The sequence below is a fragment of the Convolutriloba macropyga genome, chromosome 4, assembly GCF_964194025.1.
Source record: "Convolutriloba macropyga chromosome 4, txConMacr16.3, whole genome shotgun sequence".
Lineage (NCBI taxonomy): Eukaryota > Metazoa > Xenacoelomorpha > Acoela > Convolutidae > Convolutriloba > Convolutriloba macropyga.
This window is the reverse complement of record NC_134471.1, coordinates 32415106-32428542: the sequence shown is the minus strand read 5'-3', so window position 1 is coordinate 32428542 and position 13437 is coordinate 32415106. Positions and strand designations below refer to the sequence as shown.

General features: G+C 35.4%; 1 protein-coding gene across 2 annotated transcripts in view; it reads left to right on the top strand.

The window, feature by feature from the left end:
• The window catches only part of LOC142337624 (sodium-coupled neutral amino acid transporter 7-like), a 64749-nt gene that overhangs the window by 687 nt on the left and 50625 nt on the right, over positions 1–13437 (top strand). For both annotated transcript variants that reach the window (XM_075386992.1, XM_075386991.1), the window contains exons 2-5: positions 870–1022; positions 3664–3825; positions 6866–7018; positions 7429–7649. In XM_075386992.1, the coding sequence (XP_075243107.1) occupies positions 884–1022; positions 3664–3825; positions 6866–7018; positions 7429–7649 (675 nt within the window). In that variant the 5' untranslated portion in view covers positions 870–883. The remainder of the gene's footprint in view (positions 1–869; positions 1023–3663; positions 3826–6865; positions 7019–7428; positions 7650–13437) is intronic.

Genomic DNA, 13437 nt, shown 5'->3' with positions numbered 1-13437 from the left:
AAATTACAGAATGGTGCATATATCACCAAAGATTTTTCCTACGAGGAGCGGCGGGCGGGGGTGAGGAGGGTGTTTGTTGCCTGGAGTTAGATTAAGAGCCATATGTGAAAGAAAGTTGGAGATTTAATTTTAGCAGTGAATGCCTTATTTCCTTGAAGCAAACCATCTGATAGGTTCAAATTGAGTCTCTCACAAAATAGTTTTTGTGTTTGATCATCTACTTTGTTTTGACATTTTGAGTTACACCTGTGACCACTTTGTGACCGCAATCTCTCCCCGTTCGTGTTCCAGACTTAAATTTTCAATTTATATGGTACAACTGCTTCATTGCGTATAAGCATTCCTGCACGTGGCTTAAGATACGATGACAGTACAGTTGCAATATAGGCTTAAAGTCCTCACTGGAACTACACCAATGTGTCTGCAGGTCTTTGAACTCATTAACCTGCAAAAGTTTAAAGGCAAAACTTGTGAATTAATTCAACGAAATTGAAATTAGAAGGGTCAGTTAGCAGGATATGTATTTCTAATCTACAGTTCAGCTTATTCAGCATTATTTATATCAATAAAGTGATTATAGAGAGTAAAGCTGATTTCAAACCTTCAATCATTTACCTCGAAAGCAAGATCAAACGGGGCGATTAGAAGCATCTGAAAAGTATCTGATGAAATCTATTTGCAAATAGTTATACTTCAAATAAAAAACTTTTCAATTTTTTTGCATTTTTTGTCACTTTGAAAATACAGATTCGACGCCGGAAAATTGTTATCTTAATAGCCCAATTTAAATAGCACTGCTGAAATAAAGCCACAGTAACTAAAAATGGAAGATATCAAGTGTAATTTTGCAACAATTTGTCACCCTCAAGCATTACTGGGCACTATGGACGACCCTATAAATAATCCCTATGCAATGGCAGACGAGGATGGCCTGGACAAGGTCATCCGGAGGGGCAGCCGAGTCCACGCCGATAGTTTCTTGGGGGATGAGGTGACTTCTGCCGCTGAGGAAAAATCTAAAGGTGACAAACTCCCTTTTTGTATCCGCGTTTTTATTTCCTTTTAGCAGGTCGCAGCCACTTACTTGGTTTGATCCTAGTTAGAAAACCTCTCCTGTTTTTCTCCGCGGAACAGAATCAAGTTTCCGATTTCATGATTTACATTTTGAGTTAACGAATATCAGTTCTCAATTATTGCCAGTTGCCCATGATAAAAAATCTGACACAAGCATTTTGAGGGCAAATGTTGATTCTCAATGATACCGAGGCTATTTTTCAATCCTCCCAATTTTGGCCTTCAAAAAGTCTCTACCAGTCCAGCTTTTGTGTTCAGCCAGTATTGGCCGAGCGATATTCTGTGCGAAAAGAAACAAAAATGAGGCTTGTTGAAAAAGGCATCACTTGTTTGAGAACAGTTTCTTTTAATTAATCTTTTTTTTTTGGGGGGGGGGGGCGTGTTTCCATTTTGAGTCACTCTTTTTGTTGCATTTCATTCTTTAAGTATGCTAAAAAGCTGAAAGTTGTCCAAATAGTTTTTCTTATCAATTCGATGGACAGGTATATTAACTCCGAGTTATTTGAGTATGTTTGGAGGTATTCAGTTTCGATTGAAAAAACTGCAACTGAATAAGCCCTGGTTGACACCATAATTTTGGTTATCCAATAAAGTTATTCAATCAAAAATTCATAGCATAGCGTGTATGAAAAATTGTAGTCATCAAATTTTCATTGAATGAAAGTTTTAAGAATCGAAATTTATGAAGTAATCTGAAAAAGGGCAAAAAAAACGCGAAAAATAGACATTTTAGAAAAGTGTAGTGAGCTTAGTGAGCGCCTATTATTTGCACCCCCAGACCAACGTTCTATATTTTAAGAATGATTTACTATGTAAGGGCATGTGCTCTCTAACTGGGGGATGCATTGCGTGGGGGGAGGAGGGGGTAAAAACGGAAAAGATCCGTCAATCAAACTTCCATAGAATTCTGGATCCGAAGTTTTTTTCCATTCAATCAATCTTCTCCAGCGTTGTTCCAGCCCTTAAAGTTTTTCACAAATCGTTTTGACAGTGTTTTATCCTCGTCTGACATCTTTTGATCAGAAGAATTAACTCTTTTCTTTTACTCAAAACATATGCTTGGATCTAATGCAGTATATACACGCAGAAATGGGATCTCTTGCGTTTGTGCAACACCCACCAGTACGTTATGCTCTCCCCAGTTATGCAGCTTGTGCTATTATAAGATGAATCACTATTTAAAAAATGGCGCATGCTTCTGGGGTTTTCAAACAATATGTACCCTCTATACTTGGGGAGCACAGGTGGAAATAGTCCCTGAATGATTCAAAAGTCAAAAATCAAAACTTTCATTAAAAAGAGTTTCGTCAGGAAAAGAAAAGGGATGATTGTCTGCGAAAGTGATTTTCCTTTTTTTTCAATGGCATCTATCCGTTTGCCGAAAATCATCTGCAAGCTAAACTCCAATATGGTGAGTACCTTGCTGGGATGAGAGTTCAATTATAGTGTGTGGTCGTAACCATAAGCGCTAATGGGATGGGGGTAAAGATCCTTAATTTTTTTAATTTTTGCGATGAAAAATTGTAATAATTTTTGCAAGGGAAGTGTTTTTGAGAACTTGCACAACGCGTGTTTTAAAAAGTTACATGGTTCTGCTAAATTCACTTCAAAACACTTCCAAATATCTCGAGCCGCTTCGCGGTTCTCGATTGATGCCAGACTTTCAGTGACTTCATCAGAGTCACGTTACCTGCTCTTAAATGCTAACAGCAAGATTTTTCAAACTGAAACGTTGTGACCCATCAACTAGTCACGCTATTAAAATAATTTTGTGCTTTCAATCAAAAATCTTGACTCTAAGGGCCATCGGAAAAAATCGGAACAACTTGATAGAAAAATATCTACAAATTCTACATCAGATCAACTTAAAATGACTATGTATATATCAGACAAAAATGTAATAAAAGGAAAAATTTTCTGTTTTGTTTTTGTCTAAACCTTTTTCTAGCGAAGAACATGGCTGAATAGGTTTAGTATCACTTCATGCTGTCTTAATTGCTCTCGTAGAGAGAAATTATTGTAAACATGTGTGTCTCCTAATGCCAAATTTCTGCTTGACGTATCGACTTTTCGAGTCACTTTTACGCCCTTGACTTTTTGCGTTTCGCGTGATCTAAATATCTCTCACAATCACAATTTCAAGCAGTTGAAATCAATTGGCGGCAATTTGATACTAAAACTTAAATGAAAAGTGTACCGAAACTCGTGCTATTTTTCGTTTAAAATCTTATTAGTGGTATATTTTAACCTATAATGTGGTTATTTGAAGGGCACTATTGAACTTTGTCCCATTTAGGCATAAATGTAGCATTTAGTTGACATATTTAAAATTGGCGCCGTCCTTTAATTTCATGTTGTGTAGGAATAGATAAACCGGGTAATATAGAATAAAATTGGATTTAAAAGTATCCTTGGCTTAGATAGGAGAATTTTTTTATTGAGTGAGAGCTATTGTTTATTTAAATCATATGATGTAGGTCACAATAATGGGAAGAGTGGCCGTCATTTATTGTGAGCTGTCACGACAAGTTATTACAATGCTATATGATCCTGTTAATAAATAAAAGTACAAACAGTTGTCGTTATAAGGTACGAGTACTCCTGGCGCAGTATTCATAGTGATGAATGCAACCTTGGGAGCGGCCATGTTGTCTTTGCCGTATGCAGCTAATGAATGTGGAGGATTGCTCATATTCTTGTTGATGCAGTATGCATTCGCCTTCCTTGCAGCTGTTGGGCTTCTAATTCTTGGTAAGGGGGAGGGGAATTAAAAGGAGACAGGAACATTTGTAGCCGATTTACCAATATTTACATATTGTTAACTACTATTCGATCATGATTGATTTTTCGAGCTTTGAATATGGTTTTGTGCTTTTGTGAAGGGATAGAGTTTTCTTTGCAGAGATTTGACTTTACCTATAACAAGAAACTAGGAAGTAATAAGTTAAGCTGTAGCCAAACGATTCAACAAAGTTATTTCCAATAATTAATGTTTCCTCGTACATGTTTTCTTCTTTCCATTCCTTGGCTCATTTCAGTTTAGAGGAATATTTCAAAAAGGTATTCTAGCTCATAACGATATAGCTAAAACCCAGTATAAATAGTTCTTGCTCCAAAAGTCCGGAAGGGGTTCAGTTGGTTCTGATGGTCTTCGATGCTCTCCAAACGAAGACTTTATATATATAAATTCGATTTTTCTTTTATAAAGCAAAAGTAAGAACAAACGTTTGAACTACGTTTAAAACAAAAGTAATGGGGGAATTTAAGCTGTTTCTTATTAATCGCCGCAAAGCGGTAGGTGGGGCTATAATTAGCCTTATCTCGGTTTTTTACAGTTCAAAGATTATTGAAGTCAAATCAGGCAAATGATATTGGTCACGCGGAAACCTTCAGTAGAGCGGAAAAGCAAGTGCTTTTGCTCACTCTATACTGTAATTATAATGAAGTGAGAAAGGCGTGTTCAAAAAAATTCTTTATCGACGGGGATTTTGTTGAAGTGTCGCAATTTGACTTATTTTTACAGTTTTTTTATTCTATGATTAAATTTTTCTTCTAAATTGTTGTCTAAATCTAGTCTTAGTCATTTAAACTCCTGTTTTATGCTTAATTTGGAAAAATTCTCTGAATTGTAGTTCAAGATTTGTCCTGCATTTTTTTTCTTTCGTCGTCAAGATATTTGTTATTACCATATGACGTCAAGATCACGTCAAATTTGCTTTCTATTCATTCATTAATGAAATTTTCACTGAGTTAAGAGCATGAAGTGATAAATTGCACTCGATGAAATTTCTAGCAATTATATTAGTTAGTCCCGTTGGTTTTTTAATGCGATTTTGTGCTTGACCAATTTTTTGTCTGGTGTCATCTGATTCGTCCTCAAACAGAGAGCATTAAATTCTCTTAGAGCCTTTCCTTTCAGCTCACTCTTCTCCAAGTATTCGATTCACAGAAACTGTTTTGGAGACTTATACTTGTTGTGTGAAGGGTGATTCTTAAAGGGTTAACTACCCCCCCCCCCCCCCACAACAACCAACAACAACCACCCCCTCCCCCCAATATCAATCCTCCGCACCTCACTTCACCCCTTCCCCCAATCCCCACCCCTGCAAATTGTTCAGGCCGTAAGGGCCACGTGCAACCAAAGACCAAGACCCCCTTGTTGCCCCCGCGCGTTTTTGAGGCTGCAGATCATCAAATCTGTTACGGCTTTTTCTGGCAAACCTTCTGGCAATTTTTACAAATAATTTTTTGTCCAATCATTTCTTAACGAACTTTTAAAAACTCTACCAAGAAAATTAATGTCAATTGGAAAAAAATACAAATGTTAAAAATGAAAAATAACAATTTTTTGAAGCGAATTTGATGAATTCCAATGACGCCGCTAGCTTTAGTTTTTGAGGAAATAAATTGATGATCTACATATTCTTTTTAAGCGAGACAAAATAGTTCGTGTTCTTGTGTTTGTAGGACTAACGTGCTCAACCGGACCTGAAAGTCATAATGTTTCAACACCGAGTCATGAAAATTTTATTCTTAGTTTTTTTTTTCTATGAGTTTTGAAAACGAAACTTAATAGCCATTTCGTTATAAAATGCAGTGTACGATTCTGAGCTTAGTCCGGAAAATAAATTTCAGTTCTGATTGTTTTTTTTCTGTTTTCGAAGTGAACAGCATGAACAAGGGCCGTCATATGAAAGTTGGAAAAAAATTCCACGACAATTACAAAAATTGATTCACGAAGAGAGTATAGGTGAAATAAGTGGAATCACTTAATTAATTAGTTAAATATAAAGCTATAAATGTTTTCATTGCCAAGAAGTTTTAGGACGCCGAAAGATTGGAGAGTTTTGAATTGTTCGCTGTTGATTGCACATTTTTCCTTGCTGCAAGCTCTTATTGTTTTGGTCTAAAAATTAAGTTTTATTTCAAAAAAAAATGAACGACCCTGGTCAAAGTGATCATGAAGATATTAATTACCTATTATACTGTGGTCGATGATCTGCACACCTGTTTAATTTAAAACTTTAATGCAACTGACCAATTTGAATCGTACAATACTTCTAGCGCATTCTTACGGCATTTTCGTTTTTTTTAAATTGACACCAGTATCTATTCTAATTTGAATACCTAAAAGTCTCTAAAGAAACTTGTTACTGAGTGCAGTTTATTAAACTTTCAACTTCACGGCTCCTCTAAAAATATTCTAAATGATTAAAATTTACTCTAATGTTTTTGCCACTTATTTAGAAAAAACGCAGGGGTAAATTTTTTAACTTAAAAAGAAACTAAAATTTCCAACGATTGAATTAAAAAATCAATTTTAGGTTTTAAAACAATTCTGTCAAAACGTACCTTCGTTTTCAAGAAACAATTTGAGGATTCTCCTCTAAACTATTTTTCATTAAAGGTTTTTTATTATAGTTCAACGCGACAAATCTAAAGCAGCTAGGCATTTTATCAGAGCTTGTCCGTTCAACATAGAGTATAACCATGATTAATTGTATACTTTTTTCTTATTTTACTCATTCTTTTAAATTTTTGTTCTGTTCTTTAAATTGGATTTTACAACTGAGACCATTTCAATAAGAACTTCGAAGCACTTTAAGAGACTTCTGTAAATGTTTTCAGGATATTTATCCTAAGTTACTTTAATTTATGTTCTCTGAAGTGATAAAAGTGCATAATTTTTTTTCTAGAGCACTGAATGAGTCAATCAAAATGGTTATTGATGCTTTTTCCATCACTGACTTTAACTTTGAATATATCTGGAAGATTCCAATATTTTTTGCAGCCAAATGTGCGGATGTGGGAAACGCCAGTGTGTATCAGGAGGTAGTTGAGACCATGACTGGCAGCGATATTTGGGTCACATTTGTTCGTGTCATGATTGCCATCTACGCATTCTCTTCTTGCGTTGCCTACTTAGTTCTCATTGGAGACCAAGGTAAGTGTGTTATCTTGAACTCAATATCGGTAAGTACACAGGTTGAGGTCCAAAACGTTTGAGAGAGACCCAGGATCAGACAAATTGTAGACCATTGTCCAGACTTCAGGGCACTCGAAGACTTTTTCAAATTATATAATTCGAGCGCACGATGCACGCGTGTGTGAGCTTGAAGATGGTCTCATCAGAGGTCATTTCGGTCTCTGACCTCGACCTGGAACGTGGAACATAAGATCAAGGATTAAGATAGTCAGCTCTTATATACCTTAGGCGTTGATTTAGTTATTGACCGACAGTGGAAGTACAGTAGCAGTGATTGTAATGATGAGAAAGCTGTAAACAAGTTTTCAACGCAAAATTAGGTGATCGACCTCATATCAATCAACTAAGTCAATTTTTGCCTTTTACAGGTCAAGAAATCTTCAAATTCCTGATTGGAGGGGAGACTTTCGATGAAAATAAAGAAATGTATAGGAAGTTGATATTGCTGACTCTGAGCGTGTGTGTTGTGCTTCCTCTTATGATGCCCCGATCCATATCATTCCTGGAGTTACCCGGGATTGTCTCATTCCTAAGTGTACTCTATGTGGTGCTAGCGGTGGCCTGTCTCTACAAGACAGACAAGCTAAATGTAAGCGAATATAAAGTTGAAGGAAATGCAATAAAATCAGCAATCAGTTCAGACTTTTTCAGAATTTGCATCGTTTAGAGCCCGAATCTATTATGATCGTACTGGCTTTTCCGCAAAAAGGATATCTATTTCAATTATTACTCATAAATTTTTTCTTCTATTGAGGGCAACGAACAAAATTTTTTCCAGAAAAACATTTTTTGTTTTTGTTACGCAATGAGCTGTAGACCTACAAACGAAGAGCAGCAATATGTAGACAAAACTCGAGTTTGTTTTGTGTGCAAACAGAACCAAAAAATAGTAGACGTTAACAGTTTCAAGCGTGAAATAATGTTCAGACTCATTAATCACCTTATTTCGGCATACTTATTATTCCTTTTTAAAAACCTGACTGTGTCACTAACAATGTTGATTATTTATAGCAAATAAATTGCTTAATTTTATCCATGAAGTGAGTGATAAGCAGTCCGGAGCAAGAAAAACAGCCGAAAAATTACCCACAGCTCTAGGACGCGGTTTACCATTTTCAAAAACGTTAACTTTTGTTTGCAAAACGTTTTCTTTTTTCGAAAATAGAGATCTTAGAAATTTTGTTAGACCGTCTTACAATTTTTATTTCACCTATTTACAACAATTTGCGATAGACCTTAGATCCAACTTAACCAGCTTTCTTTGTTTGATTCGTTCGATTTTATAAAAAATTATCTGTTTGCATCAAATAAAACAGTGCGTTTCTATTCAATGTTCATTTCAATCCAGTAACGGGTGTCATCTCTTGATAAAATTGCAGATTAGCTGTTCTCAGACGAATTTGAGCCATCAACAATTAACAACACCAAACTCAAAAAATTGTTTAATCTATTACCCGGGTCGAGGTCCCAGTGCATTTCATTGATGAATCATAGAATTTCAATTTAACCCATCTCTGAAAATTTGTATATGAAGCTTACGGCTATCGATCAGTCTATCCGGCACGTCTACATGCTGGTGTTTATCTTAACAGGATGAGTGTTAGACCTCTGTTAGTCTGAACAGGATGAATGTTAGACCTCTGTTAGTCTGAACAGAATGAGTGTTAGACCTCTGTTAGTCTGAACAGAATGAGTGTTAGACCTCTGTTAGTCTGAACAGTACGAAGCCCACCGCACCGCTGTATGGTGAACTGGACAGTATGTATCGTCAATTTTGTCAGTTCTACAGAAAGTACAGAGCAGTTTCATGATAAAACATAATAACAAAATGAAGATGAGTAAAATGGCCGCTCAGGGATACGAATCAATCAACTGTTTCACCTTTACTAATCGTGGTTCCGTGATAATAGTTGGGGAGGGGGTGGGATGGAGTGTTGGAATGTGTTCGAATCTATCCGAAATCGCAGTTTACTTGAACTCACTTTTTGTTTAAAGCCCCAGATGGCTGGTTCTCGCAATCAAACATATGTTGACCCCCCCCCCTATTTTTCCCTTTAATTAACTGAAATTAATTCGCGAAAAGGGCCGGTAGAAATGCAATGACTGTTGTTATGACATTAGCGATAGGATAGATCCGTCACGAGGGTTTTTCGGGAAAAAAATCTTTCCACAAATTTATCCAACACCGTTCCCAATTATGTCAACATTGCTCCAGAACTTGTTGAACGTATAGATAGTTTGGGTACGTCAGAAACAATTGAGGTTGCATGTTCAACCAAGGCTTTGAAAAATTTAGCTATGAGTTAATAATTTTAACGACCCAAAATTAGTTTTGTTAGCTACTAAATTTACATTAAACTGCTCAATTGCAGTTAAGTACATGCCTTCCTCTTCAACCAAGGAACAAATTGATTTGAATACTCCGTACATTTTTCCTGATATGTTATTCATCATAATCATTACTCTGAGTTGATATCGGCGTAACCCAGCTTCGATATTTTTGTTTATGCAATCAAAGAAAATATGCTTTAAGCTTTCAAACACGGATTTACATTAGTAACAGACCGGGTACTGCCTGAAAAGTTTTGCGTTTTGCCAATTTGTTTGATATTGGAGGAAACTATTTGAGAAGAGAAAGTATTGCTGTTTTTTGTCAAGTGAGGTAAGAGATTTTACTTTCCCAATATTTTTGATAGACAATTTGTTTTGGTAGACTTCATGGTAGACAACTTTTTTCATCAATGGATGAGCAAAACTTTTCAATTCGTTGATCTTTCCAGCTATTGTTGTAAATATCCTTTATTGTTGGGGTTGAGTAGCTGAATTGATTTTTTTCCAGATTCTTTTACATTTTTTTAAAATTTTTCTGATGATATAAGAAACATTGTGATACCTTTTTTGCAAAGGAAAAGAATCTTTTGAACTGAAGAGTGATTCAGCCTTTCTAGTTATCAGTAATCCATTTCTTAAATTTACTAGTTGAGCTGCTGGGGTCCGAAGTTTCAGTCAACGAAAACCAATTTCTTCAATATCTTTTGACAAATTTTTTTTCTCTCATTATTGTTTCTGTCGTAACCAAAGCCTATTAATGAGCATGATTTCCACTTTATCAATGAAAATTTGTCTGAGATTCGGGTGTCACAGTTGAAAACTCAGCTTATTTGTTACAAACGCGTTTACATTTAGAATTCTCGGAATCATTGACTTGATATTATATTTTGAGCTTTCTGTTGTTATTTTACATTAACTTTGATAAATTCGTTGTTTTGATTCTTTCAATCTAAAATTTTTTACTGGTATTTTTAATTCATTATCTTTTTGAAGGTTTTCATTGTTTTCACTCCCCGACCTCTGAGGGGAAATAAAGGATTCATTGCTTTCGGTACAAAATATATACTCATCTCTTGATTCAGTATTGTTTTTCTTACCGTCAATATTTGTTAGTTGTTCCTTTGTTTTCATACGTAAGTCAATGCAGGTGATGCTGTCACATAGGTTTGTTATAACAAGATATCTTTTAATTGTCCGAGCCCGTCGCTTTTTATTGTTGCTGTTGCTTTACGTGAGTCAGTAGCATTAGAATCACCACCTATCCAAAATTCGTGGTTCTTATTGTTATATGATTCCAGTTTTTCACAACGAGTTGCGAATTTTTTTAGTTAGTTGCTTTCTGAATAAAATTAAACAGCCCGGGTTGGCCTTTCTTGGCAACCATATCCAAGAACCATATATGGTCCCATACAGGCCATACAAAATTTTCTTATATGATCTTGCTATGGTTGCCAAGATCTCCATATATGATTCTTATATGGCATCCAAGAATCCAATATGGTCATTTGTGCGTTCTTTCAACGCCCATACAAAGCTTATGCAGCAGTTCCAGCTTTTAACGCTTTACACGACTTATGGCATATTGGTACCATATATGGTTCTTACATGGTCCATATATGGTTCTTATATGGTCCATATATGGTTCTTATATGGTCCATATATGGTTCTTATATGGTCCATATATGGTTCTTAAATGTTTCTTATATGGTTCCGCCATGTTTCTTACATGGTTATTACCTTGTCCATTCAAGGTCATTACAACAAAACCTTTGTGATTAGATACATGGTGGTTACATGATCCATATATGGTTCTTACATGTTTCTTTGATGGCTCATATATGGTTCCGACATGTTTTTTACATGAGCCAAACATGGTCCATATCAAGTTATTCCAAAAAAACCTTTGTGATTAGTTACATGATTCTTACATGATCCACAAATGGTTCTTACAAGATTCATACATAGTTCTTGCATGACCCACAAATTGTTCCATAACGGTTCCTGTATGGCTCTATGGTTTTCTAAATATCCACGTATAGTACACGATTTTTGCATGGCTGCTCTGTGTTTGCTACATGCATATGGATGCCAAGAAGAATATAACGGAACTGAATCTGCTTTTTCGAAAGCTTACTGACATATTAATATCACCACTGTAATTTTTACTTGTTTTTCTGTATTTTTTAACTTATGAATGCCTTTTCTAAGACCCACTGGTTCTCAAAAAGTCCACATATAGTACTTGGCTTTTTCATTGTTTCTGTGTTTCCTACATGCATATGGTTGCCAAGAAGAATAAAAAAACTGAATTTGCTTTTTCGAAGGCTTAATGTCTTTCATATTACCACTGTATTTTTTACTTGTTTTTCTGTGTTTTTTAACTTATAACTGCCTTTTCTGAGGCTCCATGGTTCTCTAAATATCCACATATAGTACGTGTTTTCCGCATGCTTGATCTGTGTTTCCTACATGCATATGTATGCCAAGAAGAATTTAAAGGAACTTAAATTTTTCGAAAGCTTAATGTCATATTAATATCACCACTGTAGTTTTTACTTGTTTTTCTGTTTTTTTTTAAATTATAGATGGCTTTTCTATGGTATCCAAGAAATCAACAAAGTATATACCTTTTCATAGCTTTTTCATAAAATTTATGCTTTGTTCAAATTTTTCGCGTTTTTGAACAGTTTACTGCAATGTTAATATTTGTCTTAGATATGGTCGCCGAGAATTGAAACAAGATTTCTCTAAGATTGAAGCAAAAGAAAAATTGCAAGCATACAGAACCTCAGCTCAACATGAAATAAGAAGCTAAACTAAGAAAGAAAACAAAAAGCAAAGAAAATTAAATTTTCAACAAAATAATCAATTGATCAACAAAGAAAATTGCACTAAGATAATCAAGGTACATACACAACAAAAATTAAATATTAATATGTTTTGAATGTCTTTGGGTAGTTTTCTAGATCCTAATCATGTTCAAAGCAATTCAGAAGGGGTGACAAGTACAATGTGTTATTGAAATCAATACGTAAAAACTTGTCTTTGATTGCATACTGAAACACTGTTTCTATTTTTGAAGTTCTCCTGAAAATGAGAAAAGAATAAGCGAGCGCTGCTGTTGCTTGATTGCATTTTTTCACTTCTATAATTTTCAGTACAAAAACCGATAATTTCTGAACGTTATTTGAGGAAAAAAAACCCTTATCTGGCCATAACGAAGCCTTCCATTGCTTCTATATGAAAAATAACTGTTTCTTGACGACTGATGGCAGAGTGAATGGAGTTCAAAGAAGCTAAGCTTTGCGTTGCTGTAGAATACGTCTCCTTCAGCTCTGATATCATCTGGTATTCCAGAACTCAAACATTTTTTGAAGAATCTATTTTTTCCGCGAAGTTTGCTGGCGAATTCTGCAAGTTTGTTGTCCCCTATTTCTCTTCGGTACGAATCTTTGGTTCGAATATATCGCTCGACTAAAAGCTGCAAATGATTGACCGTTCCTGTGAATTTCTGAAAATGATTGACCGTTCCTGTGAACTAACTGCAAGAGGTAGTTAGCCGATTCAAACATCATTGCGGATGCTGTCCATAAAGGTCCAAAAGATCTTACTTGCCACGCTAAGTGTGAGAGCGCATGCACATTTGGTGAAAAGATTTCTTCGGAATATCGGTTTTTCAGTTGTAGGAGAAAACTTCGAATCAATTTTTCAGCTTCATTGGCATGCAAAGAAGAAATCATGAGAAGACGAATGGCGTAACTCAAAAGAATAAAGCGATCGTAAAGATCTTCATTGACAGTCGAATGGAAAAGAATCGGGCCGATATAAAAAAAACCATAGCTTCAATTCGTTCGCTTTGAAGAAATCCAGTTCACGCAGTGGTCTGACAGATCTTTCGAATTCGCAGGTGAGCTGAAAACAATCACGATTTTTTAACATCAAATAAGAATAAAAAAAAATCACCAAAAGATAAGCAAAAAAATTACCGCGATAGTTTTGACGGCACTTTCAATCAATTGAAGATCGCTTCTCGCTGTCTTTTTAGC